At 40.0% G+C, this 19,984-nt stretch overlaps 1 protein-coding gene across 1 annotated transcript in view; it reads left to right on the top strand.

Annotated features, from left to right (window-relative positions):
* The window catches only part of RNF144B (ring finger protein 144B), a 72,767-nt gene extending 58,701 nt beyond the window's left edge, over window positions 1-14,066 (top strand). The window contains exons 7-8 of the mRNA XM_063451689.1: window positions 12,631-12,720; window positions 13,491-14,066. Coding sequence (XP_063307759.1) covers window positions 12,631-12,720; window positions 13,491-13,634 — 234 coding nt within the window. The 3' untranslated portion in view covers window positions 13,635-14,066. The remainder of the gene's footprint in view (window positions 1-12,630; window positions 12,721-13,490) is intronic.
* The last annotated feature ends 5,918 nt before the right edge of the window (window positions 14,067-19,984 follow it).

The following is a 19,984-nucleotide window of genomic DNA, read 5'->3' as shown; positions in this document are numbered from 1 at the left end:
GCTGTTTCTATTTTTTCCTATTTGTACTGTGATTTACAGTAATATGATATAACCTTGCCCTAACCGCTCTGTTTCCATTCAGTCCGATTCTACTAAACTGTGTGTGACTAGTTTAATTAAGGGGATTTACAATACTGCAAGATTTCCATCAGAAAAGTAATTTTAATAGATAGAGCATATGATAAGTGGTTTCAGTGATGCCGCACTGTAAGTAGTCAAACCATTATAGTACAGTTTGACAACTCTCTGGGTCAATGCTGCATCCAGTCTTCTTCTGCAAAAGAATAGAATAAAGGATGGCAGTTCTAGGACCGCTTTCATTGGCAGAGCTCATCTGATGCTCTGAATCAGTGAGTGCAGCCCTGTGTGGCCGTGCTTGGCTCTGTAAAGCTAGCTGGATTCTCCTGAAGGAGAAGATGTAGGTAGGTTCTGGGGATGCGAATGCCTGTGGGACCCAATCAGTGGCGTACACATGACACATGGGGCCCCGGTGCGAAAATTGATCCGTGGGCCCCCCCCCTCGCGCTTACTCTGCGCGGGCCGGGGCAGCAACACATGGCGGCGGGCACCTGGTCGCAGGGGTTGCAGGGCTGCGACCGCGGTATGTACGCCAGTGCATGCAGATGCACACACACTTAAAGGACCACTACAGACACCCAGATCACATCAGCTCAATGAAGTGGTCTGGGTGTCAGGTCCCTCTAGTTTTAACCCTGCAGCTGAAAGCATAGCAGTTTCAGAGAAACTGTTATGTTTCACTGAGGGTTAATCTAGCCTCTAGTGGCTGTCTCACTGACAGCCGCTAGAGGCGCTTCCGCCATTTTAAGACACTGAACGTCCATAGGAAAGCATTGAGTAATGCTTTCCTATGGGCGGTTTGAATGCGTGCACGGCTCTTACCGTGCATGCGCATTCGGAGCTGAGAGGCGGAGGGATCCCCAGCGCCATGGGAGTCCGGCGCTGGAGAAAGTTAAGTGCTGAAGACACACACACACACACACACTCTCACGAACAAATGCATACACACTAGCTAACAGACACACACATTTACTGACAGAGACACACTCAGCGGCAGACATACATACACACTCACTTACAAAACATACACTCTCACTGACAAACACACACTCACTAACAGACATCAAACAGACTCACTAACACACAAACACAAACACACTCAGTAACAGACACACACAGTAACACACTCACTAGCAGACACACACACTCTAACACAAACACCAACACACACTAACACACACACACTAACACTCACACACACACACACACACTAACACTCACACACTAACACTCACACACTAACACTCACACACTAACACTCACACACACACACACTAACACACACACTAACACTCACACACTCACACACACACACACACTAACACTCACACACACACACTCACACACTCACACACACACACTAACACTCACACACACACACACACACACTAACACTCACACACACACACTAACACTCACACACACACACTTACACATGTTTTTTTTTTTTAATCCCCCCAGCCTCCTTACATTTTGGAGTGCTGAGGGGATTCCCTGGGGTCCAGTGGTGCTGCTGGGCTCCTGGGGGGCCGGTCACCCGGTGGGCAGGCAGGCTGGCCGGTGCGCGAGGGAGCACTCTCCCCTGAGTGCTTCCTCTTCAGCTCCCTCGCGCGCTGCGTAGGGATGCCGGCGCCGGAAGATGACGTCATCTTCCGGCTCCGGCATCAGTGCGGTGCGCGAGGGAGCTGAAGAGGAAGCACTCAGGGGAGAGTGCTCCCTCGCGCACCGGCCAGCCTGACTGCCCGCCGGGTGTAAGCAGGGCCAGCCTCGGGGGGCCCGGAGGTGGCCGGCTTCAGGGCCCCCCAGGAGAAGAGGCTGGCCCAGTGGGTACATACAGGGTCGCAGGGGCGGCCGGGCCCCCTGGTGGGCCGAGCCCGGTCGCAGCCGCGACCCCTGCCACCCTGGTATGTATGCCACTGGACCCAATATTTTCTTAAATTGTATTAATAGGGTTTGACTACTTGCTATAGGATGGTGCTAAGGAACTCATAGCACCATAACCACTACAGTGTTCCTTTTAATAATAGTGTTAAAGTACTGGCAAGCAATGCAGGGCGCCATTTTCTTTTAAATTTATATAAAAAAAATGTATCAAATGGAATCACAATCTAGTTCAGTCAAGGGAAAATATTGCAAATGATGAGGAGAAATAGAAAGATTGATTAATTCATTTTTTTCTGTGAAAGGGACAAAAGTAAAAATAATCACTATTAAGTAGATATATTTTTTCATTGGTAATATATCTAAAACAGCTTGAAAAAGCTGCAGGTCTCTTGTCTGAAGCATCTTCAAGCCATCACATTCTTTCTTAGCTCAGAATTTCTATGGTTTTCCAATCACAGACTTCCCAATGCAGCTCAATGAGAAGTCTTTGCAAGACAGGCGCTCTGGTGCTAAGTTGGTTCTCAATTATCTTTCTCTTGCATTACATCCCACAGAGCTAAACAACCAGGATATAACCAGGCCAATTTTCTGATTGAAAGCCAAGGAGGCTTGACAAGGTTATTTTTTGAAAGTGTCAATTCCTATTTACATGAGTTATGAGAGCCATTCTTGCAAGCATTGATCAATATGTGCTTGTCTATGATATTTTTACTATGGTGGAAAAAAATTAAATAATGTTTTTATTTGGTCAGTAAAACTGACTTTGTTGCAGCCTTGTGTCATACATTCCTATGCTTTACCTTAAAATATAACACTGTTGTGCTCAATCATGCAGAGCCAAAATCCCTTTAAATTTTCCGTTATGCCACATGTGACCTGCAAGGTGAAGTGGTGAAGTGACTTTGGACAAGTCTTCATTGGATTTTGTCTGGTTTAAACTTGCTCAAGCTGTCCGGAGCTGGCCAGTTTTAAGTAATAATAAAAAGAGGCAATTCTAATTTGAGGTTTTAGCTTGTTTGGTTTAACGATTCTTAAACAATGATATTGTGACTAAAAGTAAAAGGTAAACTTCCTAGCTCGTAGTTCTGAGTATCTAGTACCTTAACCCCTTAAGACCGCAGCCAAATGTACAAGTTGTGATCCAAAAAAAATGTAAACAAACCACAGAATTTTACTATATGTCTGTTCAACAATAATTTACCTCTTTCATACTAAGTGCACCCACACTTATTATATATCATTTTGTTCAGGGGAAACAGGGCTTTCATTTAATATCAAACATTCATGTATGGAACTCCATTTTATATGTATAAAATCTAAAAAACTTGAAAAAATTATGAAATCTTGTTATTTTTCAATTTCAGCATGGCAATTTAACTGTTAATGTCAGAATACTATTCGGTTTTCCTGCAATAAAACATACATATTTGTATTCAGAAATGTCTCACGAGTAAAACAGTACCCCCCATGTATAGGTTTTATGGGGTTTTGGAAAGTTACAGGGTCAAATATACGGCTTGTCCATTATTTTATTTTCTGCATAGAAATTTGACAGATTGGTTTGAGTGACCTAGGTTGCCTTTTAGACCGTATGGCAGCCCAGAAATGAAAATTACCCCCATCATGGCATACCATTTGAAAAAGTAGACATCCCAGGGTATTCAAAATGGGGTATGGCCAGTCTTTTGTAGTAGCCACTTGGGCACAAACCCTAGCCAAAGTTAGCGGTTTTTTTTGTGTTTTCTTTTTTTTACATAAAATCTGTACTTTCACTGATAATATTATTGTTAGTATATAGTTTACTGCCCTGAAACACTCCTAGTTCTGCTCAGTGATGTCTCACGAGCGCCATGGTACCCCCCATGTATAGGTTTTATGGGGTTTTGGAAAGTTTCAGGGTCATATATACGGCTTATCCATTTATGCTTTTTCACCTTGAAATTTGTCAGATTAGTTTGCAGTGTCCAGGCTGCCTTTGAGACCGTATGGCAGCCAAGAAATGAAAATTACCCCCATCATGGCATACCATTTGAAAAAGTAGACATCCCAGGGTATTCAAAATGGGGTATGCCCAGTCTTTTCTAGTAGCCACTTGGGCACAAACCCTAGCCAAATTTAGTGTTTGTTTGTTTTTTTTGCATTTTTCACATAAAATCTGTACTTTCACTGATAATATTATTGTTAGTATATAGTTTACTGCCCTGAAACACTCCTAGTTCTGCTCAGTGAGGTCTCACGAGTGCCATGGTACCCCCCATGTATAGGTTTTATGGGGTTTTGAAAAGTTTCAGGGTCATATATACGGCTTATCCATTTATGCTTTTTCACCTTGAAATTTGTCAGATTAGTTTGCAGTGTCCAGGCTGCCTTTGAGACCGTATGGCAGCCAAGAAATGAAAATTACCCCCATCATGGCATACCATTTGAAAAAGTAGACATCCCAGGGTATTCAAAATGGGGTATGCCCAGTTTTTTGTAGTAGCCACTTGAGCACAAACCCTAGCCAAATTTAGTGCTTGGTTTTTTTTTTTGCATTTTTCACATAAAATCTGTACTTTCACTGATAATATTATTGTTAGTATATAGTTTACTGCCCTGAAACACTCCTAGTTCTGCTCAGTGAGGTCTCACGAGCGCCATGGTACCCCCCATGTATAGGTTTTATGGGGTTTTGGAAAGTTTCAGGGTCATATATACGGCTTATCCATTTATGCTTTTTCACCTTGAAATTTGTCAGATTAGTTTGCAGTGTCCAGGCTGCCTTTGAGACCGTATGGCAGCCAAGAAATGAAAATTACCCCCATCATGGCATACCATTTGAAAAAGTAGACATCCCAGGGTATTCAAAATGGGGTATGCCCAGTCTTTTCTAGTAGCCACTTGGGCACAAACCCTAGCCAAATTTAGTGTTTGTTTGTTTTTTTTGCATTTTTCACATAAAATCTGTACTTTCACTGATAATATTATTGTTAGTATATAGTTTACTGCCCTGAAACACTCCTAGTTCTGCTCAGTGAGGTCTCACGAGCGCCATGGTACCCCCCATGTATAGGTTTTATGGGGTTTTGAAAAGTTTCAGGGTCATATATACGGCTTATCCATTTATGCTTTTTCACCTTGAAATTTGTCAGATTAGTTTGCAGTGTCCAGGCTGCCTTTGAGACCGTATGGCAGCCAAGAAATGAAAATTACCCCCATCATGGCATACCATTTGAAAAAGTAGACATCCCAGGGTATTCAAAATGGGGTATGCCCAGTCTTTTCTAGTAGCCACTTGGGCACAAACCCTAGCCAAATTTAGTGTTTGTTTTTTTTTTTTGCATTTTTCACATAAAATCTGTACTTTCACTGATAATATTATTGTTAGTATATAGTTTACTGCCCTGAAACACTCCTAGTTCTGCTCAGTGAGGTCTCACGAGCGCCATGGTACCCCCCATGTATAGGTTTTATGGGGTTTTGGAAAGTTTCAGGGTCATATATACGGCTTATCCATTTATGCTTTTTCACCTTGAAATTTGTCAGATTAGTTTGCAGTGTCCAGGCTGCCTTTGAGACCGTATGGCAGCCAAGAAATGAAAATTACCCCCATCATGGCATACCATTTGAAAAAGTAGACATCCCAGGGTATTCAAAATGGGGTATGCCCAGTCTTTTCTAGTAGCCACTTGGGCACAAACCCTAGCCAAATTTAGTGTTTGTTTGTTTTTTTTGCATTTTTCACATAAAATCTGTACTTTCACTGATAATATTATTGTTAGTATATAGTTTACTGCCCTGAAACACTCCTAGTTCTGCTCAGTGAGGTCTCACGAGCGCCATGGTACCCCCCATGTATAGGTTTTATGGGGTTTTGGAACGTTTCAGGGTCATATATACGGCTTATCCATTTATGCTTTTTCACCTTGAAATTTGTCAGATTAGTTTGCAGTGTCCAGGCTGCCTTTGAGACCGTATGGCAGCCAAGAAATGAAAATTACCCCCATCATGGCATACCATTTGAAAAAGTAGACATCCCAGGGTATTCAAAATGGGGTATGCCCAGTCTTTTCTAGTAGCCACTTGGGCACAAACCCTAGCCAAATTTAGTGTTTGTTTGGTTTTTTTGCATTTTTCACATAAAATCTGTACTTTCACTGATAATATTATTGTTAGTATATAGTTTACTGCCCTGAAACACTCCTAGTTCTGCTCAGTGAGGTCTCACGAGCGCCATGGTACCCCCCATGTATAGGTTTTATGGTGTTTTGGAAAGTTACACGGTCATATATACGGCTTATCCATTTAGGCTTTATTACATTGAAATTTGGCAAAGTGATTTTCTGGGCCTATATCGCATTTGAGAGAGCATGGCAGCCTGGGTAATAACATTTCCACTATTATGGCATACCATTTTCAAAAGTAGGCAACCCAGAGTATAAGAAATGGTGCATTGCAAGATGTTTGGTCTAACCACTTTATCAGAAATGAAGGGCCCACATAGGGGTTATAGCTTTATTTGTGCTTTTTCACGCACATGAACTCCATTTTCACAGGACATTTCATATTCCTGATATGAGTTATTGCAACAAAGCCTCACTATTTGTATTTAACATTGTCTCCTGAATGTAACAGTACCCCCATGTACTAGATTCTCTGTTTTGGGGGGGAAGTCATGGGGACAAAAATATTAGATGTCCTTTTCAAAGTTGGCAATTTAACAAAGTGATTTTCTGGGTCTATCTCGCCTTTGAGAGAGCATGGCAGCCTGGGTAATAACATTCCCACCGTTATGGCAAACCATTTTCAAAAGTAGGCACCCCAGAGTATAACAAATGGCATAATTTGAGATGTTAGGTCTAGCCATTTTAACAGAAATGCTGGGCCCATGTAGCGATTTCTACTTTGATTTTTGTCTTTTTAATCAGATAAATAGCATTTTCACTGGAAATGTCATAATACAGATATTAGTTAGTGCACTAGAGACTTGGTATTTTGATTTAACACTGTCTTCTGAATATAACGGTACCCCCACGTACTATTATTTCAGATTTTACTGATAAGTCACAGGGCGAAATATATTAGATGCCCTTTCAGCTTGTAAGTTTGCCAATATTATTTTCTGGGCCTATGTAGCTTTTCAGAGAGTATGGCAGCCTGGGTAATAACATTCCCACCGTTATGGCAAACCATTTTCAAAAGTAGGCACCCCAGAGTATAACAAATGGCATAATTTGAGATGTTAGGTCTAGCCATTTTAACAGAAATGCTGGGCCCATGTAGTGATTTCTACTTTGATTTTTGTCTTTTTAATCAGATAAATAGCATTTTCACTGGAAATGTCATAATCCTGATATTAGTTAGTGCACTAGAGACTTAGTATTTTGATTTAACACTGTCTTTTGAATATAACAGTACCTACATGTACCATGTTTCCAGGTTTTTATTATATCACATGAATAGAACAGTACCCCACATACACTTTGATCTGAAGGCAGAGGGAGGCAGATAGATCTTTGATATCACATAGAGAGTCACTGTGCGAAAAGTTTGAGAAGTAAAAAAAACGAAAAAAAAAAACTATTTTTTGTAACCCTTTCAGTGCTAATCACAGCATTAACCCTGTGATCAGTTTTTTATTGGGAAGTCACATTTCAAGTACTACAAATGTAGTATTTTGAGTTGTTTGGTGTAGCCACTTTAGAATGGCTAGCGTAAACAGGGACAGGCCAAGGTCAGGGGAATCCAGAATTCAGAGTAGTCGGTAAAACAAGCCAATGGGTCGGTACAGGCAGCTAACAAAGCGTAGTCAGGACAAGCCGAGGTCAGAAATCCAGGTAAATCAAGCAAACAAACTGCCAAAGTCCCATACAGAGTGATTCAGAAATTCAGCTCTGTATGGTAGACTTTGAAACAGTCTGTTATGCAGAGGGCGGGTAGAGATGGGCAGGTTGGACAATAAAAACTGGAGTCCTTTCGGACTCCTTTCTTGTAGCAAACACGGCACTTTTTTTGGGGAGCTTTTTTACTAGGGGTGGATGGGATTCGGGAAGGGAAGTGTTTGCCACAAAGTCTTTGGAGATCTCCTGATTCCAAAGTGGGATTGGGGGGCTGGGTAAATAACATACGGGACAAAATGCTTAATGTGAATTCGAGGAAAGGGCAGGGCCTACCTATGACCTCTTTTGTATAGAGGACATAGGCATTGAAAATTGCAATCTGGCTCACGTAGATTGCAATTTTCTTGTACCAGGTCCTAGTTTTTCGGTTCACCAGATAGGGCTGTATGCATTGGTCAGCCAAGTCTACTCCCCCCATAAACTTGCTGTAGTCTACAATGCACTTCGGCTTTTCCAGATGCTCAGTGCTACCTCTCACAGACACTGGCACTGTACTTTCGTCATGCATCGTAGACAGCATGTATACATCTTTCCTATCTCTGAAGCGAAGAGCAAGCAACTCATCCTGGCGGAGAGCTGAAGAGGAACCTCTACTGCTTCTGCCACTTGCCAGGGCTTGGGGGAAACCCCTGCGATTCTTCCTCACTGTGCCACAGGCTAGGGTTTCAAAACAATATAAATTTTTAAATAATTCTATACTGGTATAATAATTGTCAACCCATAGCCTATATCCCTTATTCAACAAGGGAAGGATTAGATCCCAAACAATCTTGCCACTTGTACCCACAGAATCAGGGCATCCTGGTGGGTCAAGATGGCTATCCTTCCCCTGGTAAATGCGAAACGCCCATGTGTAACCAGTACAGGATTCACATAATTTATAAAATTTAACGCCATATCGGGACCGCTTCGATGGAATATATTGCTTAAATAGCAGTCGACCTTTAAATTTCATAAGGGACTCGTCAATTGAAATATCTTTATCGGGGACATAATTTTCAGAAAATTTGTCTGACAGGAGTTGAATAAAGGGCCGAATTTTATATAGCCTGTCAAACAGTGGGTCGTTTCTAGGGGGACACAGCGAGTTATCATTAAAATGAAGGAATCGCAGCAGTTGCAGGTAGCGATCCCTCAACATAACCTCAGGGAAAAGAGGTGTAGCCAGGATACGTTGCTTGCTCCAGTAGGACCTGATACTGGGCTTTTTTACAATACCCATCATTAGGGTTAAAGCCCAAAACCGCTTCATCTCTGCGACATCCGTGGGTCTCCACATATTCCTGCGACCATGATGGGACCCCGGATGTGCAGAGAGATACTGCATAGCAAACAAATTCGTTTGCTGAGCCATGAGCTCAAATATATCGTCTGACATAAAGAGCTCAAAAAAACGAATTGGCTCGCAGTCGTCCACTGTTACAGTGATGCCAGGTGTAACAGTGAACGGCGGTATTTCTGGGGCCATCATATTTGGAGGCACCCAGTCTCCGCCTGGCATTGGGCTTGCTGAGCGTCCTCTTGTGAGTGGTGGTGGGGCACCATCACTTGAGGTCTCACTCAGAGGCTCAATGTCAGAGGCAGTGATAGTGTCACTGTCTTGCAGAGTGTCACTATCACTGCCTGCCAGAATGGCATACGCCTCCTCGGCTGAGTAGCGACGTGCCATTCTAGGGGGACAAATTAATTAATTTATATACTAAAGTGGGTAATTAATTATCTACCTGCCTAACACCTACTACCCGCCCTCAAAAAATAATATAAATGTACTGATCACAGTATAGGCAGCTGCAATCAGTACACTGAAAGGGTTATTTTCAGATCTATAAAAATAACCCTAAAAAAAAGTCAGTCTGATCAGAGAGCCCTCTGATCACAGTGATCACTGATACAGTACTGTACAGCAGATAAACTGTACAGTTTAGTGATCACGGCAGCGGGGAAAGGGTTAAGGGAGATTTGGGTTGCTGCGACTGACACAAAGGGTAAAAAAAAATTAGAAATAATTTTTTTGACCCAAAAAAGTTTTTAAAACTGAAAGGGTTATTTTTTGATCTGTAAAAATAACCCTAAAAAAGGTCAGTCTGATCAGAGAGCCCTCTGATCACAGTGATCACTGATACAGTACTGTACAGCAGATATACTGTACAGTATAGTGATCACGGCAGCGGGGAAAGGGTAATGGAGATTTGGGTTGCTGCGACTGACACAAAGGGTCAAAAAAAATTAGAAATAATTTTTTTGACCCAAAAAAGTTTTTAAAACTGAAAGGGTTATTTTTTGATATGTAAAAATAACCCTAAAAAAGGTCAGTCTGATCAGAGAGCCCTCTGATCACAGTGATCACTGATACAGTACTGTACAGCAGATATACTGTACAGTATAGTGATCACGGCAGCGGGGAAAGGGTAATGGAGATTTGGGTTGCTGCGACTGACACAAAGGATCAAAAAAAATTAGAAATAATTTTTTTTTGATCCAAAAAAATAATAATAAATAAATACCCTAATCAGGTTGATCACAGTAATATGCTGTGATCAGCACTGAAAGGGTTAAATAAAATATAAATTTTAAAACTTTGAAAAAAAAATTAAACTTTCTTTTTCCACAGGAGCTGCAAAAACCACGATCTCTCTGCCTCTCTCTCTCAGATCGAAGTGAGGTGAGGAGAGGGGCAGAGACAATGTGTCAGCCAGTGATCTGAGATCATTGGCTGACACATACTAACAGTGATCACAGTGACTGGCTGTCACTGTGATCACCTCCTACAGATCGCGGTAATTGGCCACAGGGGGATGCCTGGGAGGTACAGGCATGCCCCCACCGCGATCTGTAGGGGGCTAATGGCTGCAGTTACATGTGTCAGCCAATGGGCTGACACATAGTAACACTGATCGCACTGACAGGCTATGGCAGCCTGTCAGTGTGATCAGACTGCAGCCTGACAGTTCAGATCGCGGTCACTGACCCCAGGGGGGCTGCCTGGGGGGCCAGGCATGTCCCCCGACCGCGATCTGCTGCAGAAGAATGCGGCCGGCTCCATGTGTCAGCGGATTTCCCATCGGCTGACACATGGTAAATACCGATCGCAGTGACAGCCTGTCACTGCGATCGGAAGCTGCAGACCGCGGTCCCCAGGCACAGGGGGGCTGCCTGGGGGGCCAGGCATGCCCCCCGACCGCGATCTGCAGCGGCCATGTTCCGCCGGCCACGTGGGGCTGAAGACCGCCCAGGACGTACTATGCCGTCCTGCGGCGTTTAGAGCCACCAAAATAAGGACGGCATAGTACGTCCTGCGGTCTTAAGGGGTTAAGAGCATATCTGCAACCTGATACAGCCATTGTTAGTAAACATTATCTGTTTCCGATCACCAAGCCTCAAGAGACCTTTACTAAATGTGTCTAGTGTGTGTGAATGTGTGTGTGTTTTTTCTTTTCAACATTTATAATGTTAAACTGTTGGGCCTCTAAACAATTTAAAAATTAACATTTGGAACGTCTTATGCAGATGTCCCCAATAGAGCCCTACACTGAAAAGAAAAAAAAAAAATGAGAGAGAAAACGGCAATTGACTGATTTATCAGAAAAAGGAAGATCCCAAACACATACATTTGTTTCTTTGCTCTAAATTGCTGAGCTGCTGATTAGATAATTAACTGTACCTCACTATGCCCACATACCAAAAGGAAAAAAAAACAAGCAAGTAGTGGCCAACCAAACTGATATTGTGGTAGTAAACAAAGAATGGAAAACTTCAGAAGAAGAAACATGAGAAGATGGACAAATACCAAGGACTGAAAGAAGAGCTAGAAAGTATGTGGAAAATGAAGGCAGTATTTCCAGTTGTGATAAGAAACACTCAGACTGTGACCTCCAAATTGGTGGAGTGGCTTCAGTAGATTCCAGGTGGAACATCTGAGATTGCTGTCCAGAAGAGTACAGCTAATAAACTGCACAGAACCCTCAGACTCCCAGTTCTCTGATAGAGGACCCGAGAATGAGGAATAACCCCCCCAAAAAATACCACCCACAAGGGATGGGAACATATATTAATATATTATACATACATTTCTTGATTAAGAGATGTGGAAATATAACTTCTTCACATCGCAAAGCAAAAGTGGCTGCGATACATTTGTAAAATTTTCTTCTACTCCCTAGAGATTAATTTAGCATGCCAGCTAGTGCAAACAAATATTAATGATTGCCTAATACCATGCATATTTGGAAGAGCTTAACATTTCCACAAAGTGAAAAACTAGAAAACCAGCACTCCTTTTTACGAGAATATATATATTTGTTTTCTGGTTTAATTCAGCTCGAAAAAAAAACATACATTACTTCTGCACAGAATGTTTGAAACAAGGAAGTAACAGTCTGCTGAAAATAAAAACCAGTATACTCAATATGCTATATATTGGAGTTCTTTTTACAAAAATAATTCTGACATTTGATGCTCCTGTTATTCCAAAAATACATAATGCATAGGACTTTTTCAAAAATTTCTTTATTTTTAAATATTTTATTTTTATTGCACAATTCAATGTTGCAATACAATCATATTTGCTTTAAAAAAATATATAGACATGGATTACAATTTCAGACAAGTAATGTTATATTGCTCATCTCCTAAGTGTAATAATTATGAGCAGAGAACATTGAGAGTAATAGGATAACCAAAACACTGAACCATCTGAACCTATTCATGAATATTTGTGTTGTTTATATAAAACTACTTCAGCTAATCACTTTGTGGAAACAAGTGCTGATTTAATTTTTCTTTCTTTCAGAATGATATTTTTCTGCGACATTATGACAAAGGTCCCTGTAGGAACAAGCTTGGACATTCAAGAGCATCTGTTATGTGGAACAGAACACAGGTAGGTGAATTGCAGAAGGACATCAGAATAAATAATGAACCTTGTCCCATGTCCTTATCTCCATTGGTTGTCCTTGCTTCACAGAGCTAGTTCAGTAAATGTTAATGACCTTTGGATTGTCTTAATGACCCTGTTGGTCAATATAGCCATTTTATTATTGTAACTGTCTGATAAACCGTTTAGCGATTCATTGTCAAATAAATCTGTTTCATAATCTTTTAATTTGTTACTTTCACTGTCTATATTCCTGCCATTGTTCTGTACTGAAAATAAATAGATCAATCCCTCTCCAAATAGAGGTTCATGAAGATATTTAAACAAATCTTCTCTTAGGAGAAAGACTTAATAGATTTAAAGGTTCGTACTGTAGTGGTTATGGTGCAAGGAGTCCCCTGGTGCTCCAGTGTAACTAATCAGATCATCAGAGTCAGAAGTTCTCTGTACAAAGTCTGGCATTCACTGCTATTGAGCTAGCGCTGCACTGCATGGCTTAGTTGAGGAAAGCTAACAGAAATTCCAATTTAGGAAACTCTGTGTCTCTTTCCAGGCGTTGGTAGTGGAGGCACAGAGCATCTTCTGGAAGACCCCAGATTAGAAGTCAAACCCTTCAAAAACGATTTGACTTATTACAATGGAGGGAGAGGGGCACTAGGCATTCCTGACACTATTACTACTACAGTGAGCTAAAGTGGTTATGGTGTTTAGGTTGTTCTTTTTAATTGTATATGTTATTTAAATTATTATTATTTTTTTGTTTTGTTTTGCTACAGGTTGTGGGCATCCTTGTTGGCTTGGGGATCATTGCTATTGTGACATCACCTTTGCTTCTTTTGGCATCACCTTGCATTATCTGTTGCGTCTGCAAATCATGCAAAAGCAAGAAGAAGAAACAGAGCCCGTCCCCCACCACCTAGCAGTGTGTTCACGTGTCCATGTGGAAGCACAACTGGGTATAAAGCATTGTGCACCACATTCATATAGCCTTGAAATTTTCTTTGACTCTTGACACGTCACTATGGAAAGAAATGGCCGGACCATTGCAAAATATATTTCGTATAGGGAATACTGGTACTTAAGAGTGAAAAATAACCTAAACCCTTATAGGTAAATCTTTACCGCTATGCCATATTTAAAGGATCAGTAATGCCTAATTATAAATAGCTTTTATATGATTTAGCACACTGAGATAAGTTCAAATATGTATGCAAAATGTGTAACATTTGTCTTGCATGTTTTATTGCTTCACAAATTCATAAACTTTAAAAAGAGACTGGAGGTGGGGGTGATAGAAAGAGAGAACCACTGTAAGTGACTTATGTGATATAAAAACTGTATTGTAACTGGCTGTTTAATACTTTTAACCGATTAAAATACAGAGGCAAATAGTCCAGAATAATCACAGTAGTGACTGGAGCTTGACAACGGCTTCAGGAGAAGCCAATATGTTGATTGTTTGTCTGGGATCTCAAAATGGAGGGCCTTCATTATCTACTGCAGTGTGGTGGAGAATTGTGAATTTGCTGTTGTAGACTTGGTGGGAAAATAAAATGAAAGATAGAATATCTCCTTGCCTCTTGCATATTTTTGAACTCTTCTAAATGCACTTTTATATAAACTCCACTTAAAATAAAGCATTACTGTTCCTTTAAAACATGGGCTCAAGTCAAGGAAATCTTGTAGCACCAAAAAGAAAAACTTTGTGCTAAAAATGTAAACCCCCCCCCTTTTTTTTTTTTACTAAACTATATATTTTTTTCTTTTTTTTTCTTTAATTCTAAAAAAAATTAATCTAGCTTTTCCCTCCCATGCGAAGATGAATGCACTTATTTGCTAAAATGTGCAATGGTTTTATAACCTGCCGACTGTATAATGTAACTGTGTAATTTATCAAATGAATCAAATCTATATTTGTAAGAAAAACATCATATATTTCCACTAGAGATAATGTACATAGAATAAATAATCACAATATAATTGCACTGTCTATGGTAAATGTAAAGATATATATATATATATATATATGTATATGTATATATATATATATAATATTTTTTTATTGTTTTTATTAGCTGTTGTTGTTTTTTTTTATTTTTATTTAATATTTTAATTAATTATTTTTTTTAGGGTTTCATGTAAATGCTGGAATCCACATTATTTTTAAAACGTGTCAAGGTGTGGCTAGTTCAGTTTAGCTTATCTCCCTTTGCTGACGTTGCCATATATGTATAATATCTTGCCAGTCACTCATAGGATTGGATATGCAATCACTGACCTAGTACTAGTGTGCAGGGGTCGGTACTAATGTTGGTGATATGTACTGTAGGTAGGGGTGTATGCTGATTTTCAAACTGCATTTAAAGGTACAAATTCTTGGGGCTTTTGTGGAAGATATATGCTGTGCCAAGTTATTACAATATTCAGAATAACTATTGGAATAATTATGGTTACATTCTATATATACTCAGTAGGAATTGGGTTTTCCAGCTTAAAACTTTTACAATAAAACGTTTGTGCTGTGTCTCTGCTCAACTGATCAGCAGATATTGTTACCTGGACATTGTTCATAGGAATGGAATAGACTTAGTTCTGTTCTTTTGCAAATAGGCTATTTCCTGGAAATTAGTGATGTAGTAATCAGGATAATGTGGTGAAGGTTTATCATTGACAGCAGTGATAGAAGCACAATATGCTTGCTATAATGTACGATTAGAGCAAACCCAGTCATTTGCTCTCTTTTACTTTTTAAGTATCATGGAAGATATTTAAGGAATGTAAACATTTGGATTCTATTACAGCCAGTCCTGCAGTTAATTACTAGATGACATCATTTTCTGGTTTCTGATTATCCCGCACCGTTATCGTTTTGTGTAGCATTGATACATTGTCATATTCGAACCTCAAAGATATTCCTAAAAATGTGACCGTCGCTATTAACACTTGTCATGCTGAACATGCAGATGATATATACTTAAATCACAATAAACCCCCATAATCACTTGATAAAAAAAAAAAAAAAAAAGTAAAACGGCAAAAAGGATGCTCCATAGCTGCTACGTACCTACCTACATAAATAGTGTTTGCCTGTATATGCTGTCTATTCTGATAATAACTTCTAACCAGTAATGGCTAACCTTTGACAACAAAGTAATGTTTCCCATGTTGCTTAGTTCATAGTCTGGCTACACATCAAAATGACAGCTGCTGGAGGATTGTTGCACAATATTTTGGAGAGAAATGACTCTCAATCACCTTGTGATATTTTTAATGGTTCTTAACCATTCAGCTGCAGCAGGGGTCGGTTATATTCTATAATTTGGTGTTTTATTGTACAAATATGCAAAAGGTACTTTAATCGTACTGCATGCATTATTGCTAGTGCAGTACTAAATATGGCCCAGTTATGTTGGGCAATTGTTTTAGGTAGCGGTTATATATAGGAAATGCAGTTTTTATTATTGCATGCTGGTTTGGAAATATTAAAAATGAAGAAAATTGTTGTTTTAGAAAACAATTCCCATAAAAAATGTCACCATTAACCTTTCATAATACCCAGGGTCCATACAGTGATGCTATAATGGTGCTGCCCTTATAAAAGCATCGCCTTAATGTTGCAGTTTAAAATGGCACTCATTATTGCACTACTGGGTTAGGATTAATGTTGCATCCTTATGGGCAGACATTACAGCACATGAAGTTGCAGTCAGAAGCGTACTTACCCAGGTTGGTATTCCCTTGGTGACAGTCAGTACGGGGGTGCAAGAGCACTCCTCTGTCTCCAGAGCAACTGACTACTGGTGGTCTATAAATGTGTTTTGTGTGTGGTGTGTATGGTCATGTGTGTACATATGGATCAGTGTTTGTATGGTGATGTGAGCATGAGTTTGTTTGGGTAGGAAGGGGGGGGGGGGGGAGGGGGGGATTTACATTTTAGCCACCGGGTGCCAGATAATCTAGGTTCGCTTCTGACTACAGTAGAACTTGGCTGAGAGTGATGAGAATAACCATTCACCACATCCTAAATCCATATTGGCTGCCTGGCACTGGACCCTTAAGGGCTCATTTAGTGGCTGGCCATGCCACGTGCGTGCTTCCTCATTGCAGCCATGTAAGGCTATGTGGTTTTTATCTCCTTATCCATTTCATCTAGATAAATGTACTTTTTTAAATTCTCCGTTATACTTCCTCCTTACTAAAGGGACTATCCATGGTTTATTTTCCATCATTTTTAATGTTTTAGAAAGACTTTGAATTTGAGGAAGTATCGGAAAGAGAAAAAGAAAATCAACTCTAAAAAAATCCCTTTTTTTGCAGCCAATTCCCTCCCCCAGAAAAAAAAGGACTGATAGAGAATGTCAAGCTGTATGGTTGTTACTAGAAGTCTCCCCAACATTCTCTTAGAAGTAGTATTTTTACAAGGTGAGCTATGGCGCAAGATGTGTTTACAGTCTTGTAAAATCCATGCACCAATCATCATGTTAGGGATCATAGCTCTATATTGGATCATTCTTTTATACTTTGTATTCATGAAGTATCCCTTTAGGTGTTTGAAAAGATGCTGGTTAACATGAATTTGAACTTCCAAACATTTCTCTGGCATTCCACAGAAGTACATGTGTTCTAGAGACTTTTCAAAAGCTCTGAAAAATAGGCATTCGCTGAAAATAGATTTATTTTGGCAAATTGTCAAGAACATTTATTTCCAAGCTGAGACATTTATTCCCCTTTGTCTGATACAGATTCAGGATGATCCTTTATTTTATTTTTTTGCTTTCCATTAGACACCCAGGCAGACAAATCCATGGTCACATTGTCAACACTTGGTCAAAGTAATAAGAGTCTTGGTAAACATTTCCCTTATATTGTAATACATTCATTCTGGATTTCCAAGAGAGCTTTGCTAAACTTTTATACTCTGGAGCAGCTGGAATTCCAGATGTTGTGTCTCACTTTATGTCATGAAATAACCACTTGAGTATGTTGCAAGTTTTCTGTACTCCTTGTTCTTCACATTGTGTGCAATCCATAAAAAGTATTTGTTTGCTCATGTTAGATGTTATATGCACTGAGGACATTTCTTACTGCATCTTCAAATTACACTAATCCATAATTTATATAAAACCTGCCCACATGCATGCAGCAATCAAGCCCAAGTGCAATTATTTTTGAAGCTACTGTTTTCTTATTTTTTTATTATTATTATTATTATATGGTTTGTCTGTATTTGACACAGTTTTTAATAAAACACTCCATTCTGTTAATTTAGTTAGCTTTACAGTTTCTATTCTTTTTCTGCACTATTTTCAACTTTGTCTCTGCACTCTTAGAGAAATCTTAAAATATTTTCTTATGTGCATGTAGCTGGTTAATGCAATATCATTTATAATTTTATTTTTTTCTTCTGTAGTTGTCAATTTGTACTTTAGCAAGACCCTGATTTTTACTGCCTATCGTGCCATTTAACTGCTGTCCTTAAAGAACCAAGGATAGGATGCGAACACCCCAGCCAACATTAAAGTGGAACTGCCACTTCCGGGTAGTTTTAATATTCTGTTTAATTATCCTGATATTTAAAGTAACACCGAAAGCACTTAAGCTTGTGAAGCATGTGTTCTTACTTTCCCTCTCTCCTCCCATCCCCCCAAAAATTGACACTTTTATAAAGTAACCTTGTTACACTCCCCTGGCTATCAACCAGATAATTGGTCCTGGTTTGGTTAGCTCTGTGGAGCTAAACTCAAAAGGCAGCAATTTTCCCAGAGCACTTGCCTCATTGAGCTGCGCTAGAAAGTCTGTGATTGGAAAGTCTAGGCTGGAGAGATCTGCAGCTTTTGCAGGCTGTTTTTCGATATAACCCCAATTGAAAAGCATAAAAAATTAAATGCATGCATGCATTTCATTGGAGGTCCATCTACTAAATAGTGTTTTGTTGTTTATTTTTAATGTATTTCTGTGGAATTTGGGGAGTGGAATACCCCTTTAACAGAAAAAAAAAAGAATGAATGTTTCCATGTCTCCTCATACTTTGCAAACTGAATTTGGATATTATTTGATAAATCTTTGATAGAAATTTAAAATGAAATGGTGCATCTTTTGAAATGATGTTACTACAAGTTATAGCTGATTTTTCAATGTTTTATTCAATGGTGAATATTTCAGAGAAGTGACAATTCCCCTTTCAGAAAACCATTGTAAGCTCCTTTTTGACAGCTACACGTGCAGCACAGTAGGAATCTGTGTGGGAAAATGTGTATGTTATTCAACTACTGGCTACATTTTCGTTCTGCTATTAATATGCATTTGAGCCTCAAATATTACTGCTCAGTGTTGCTTTCATATAAAATATGCTGGAAGCATCCTTGCAACTGTTCTTCATAGCACAGGAAGTGTATCATTTTAGAGTTGTCATGCTCACTGTCTTAGAGTTGTACTAAAAATAAATTAAACTTGCACTCATTTTCAAAACCTGTTTCAGAAAGCTAATGAAAATGTATACAGCAAAGCGGAAGCAGTAGTTGCTGCTCCTGAAATTATTTTAACTTCCTGTCATTCATCCGTAGTGTGAACTGAATAGAAATGTATAAGACTCACTACATATACTTTTTAAGTTACAAAGCAAAACATTTTGCAATGATGCATCACACTTAAAGGGATCCTATAGAGCCAGGAAAACAAACCCGTTTTCCTGGCAATATAGGTCCCTACAGTGCCCACCTCCCTCACGCCACCCCCCTCCCACGGGGCTGAAGGGGTTAATACCCCTTCAGCTACTTCCCTGAATTCAGCGCCGATGTCCCTCGATGCTGGGTCAGGCTCCACCCATGCTCCTCCCCAGCAGGCAGGGGAGACCTAATCCGCATGGGGGGCAATGGCTGTGCGCGCACTAGACCTTAAATAATGCCTTCCTATGGGGAAAATCTGACGCTGGAGATCCGTGAGGACGTCCAGCGTCAGATAACGGACCAAAAGTCCATTTGGATTCTGGAAGTGCCCCCGGTGGCTGTCTAGTAGACAGCCACTGAGGGCAGACTTAGAGCTGCAATGTAAACATTGCAGTTTCTCTGGAACTGCAATGTTTTAAATTGCAGCACTAAGTGCAATAGGGATTTAGCACCCAGACTAAGTGCTTTAATAAACGTGTTAAGGTCCCCAGGACACCCATCAGTTAAATATGGATCTTCTTGGCCTACACTTCTTTTATATTATGTTGAGATCTGTTGCTGGTAATGAGAATCATTTGCAGGCTGGACAAGTAAATATTGGAATT

This window comes from Pelobates fuscus, chromosome 4 (genome assembly GCF_036172605.1).
Source record: "Pelobates fuscus isolate aPelFus1 chromosome 4, aPelFus1.pri, whole genome shotgun sequence".
In the NCBI taxonomy this organism is placed as follows: Eukaryota; Metazoa; Chordata; class Amphibia; order Anura; family Pelobatidae; genus Pelobates; species Pelobates fuscus.
The sequence above is the reverse complement of the archived record's forward strand: the minus strand, read 5'-3'. Positions and strand labels throughout refer to the sequence as shown.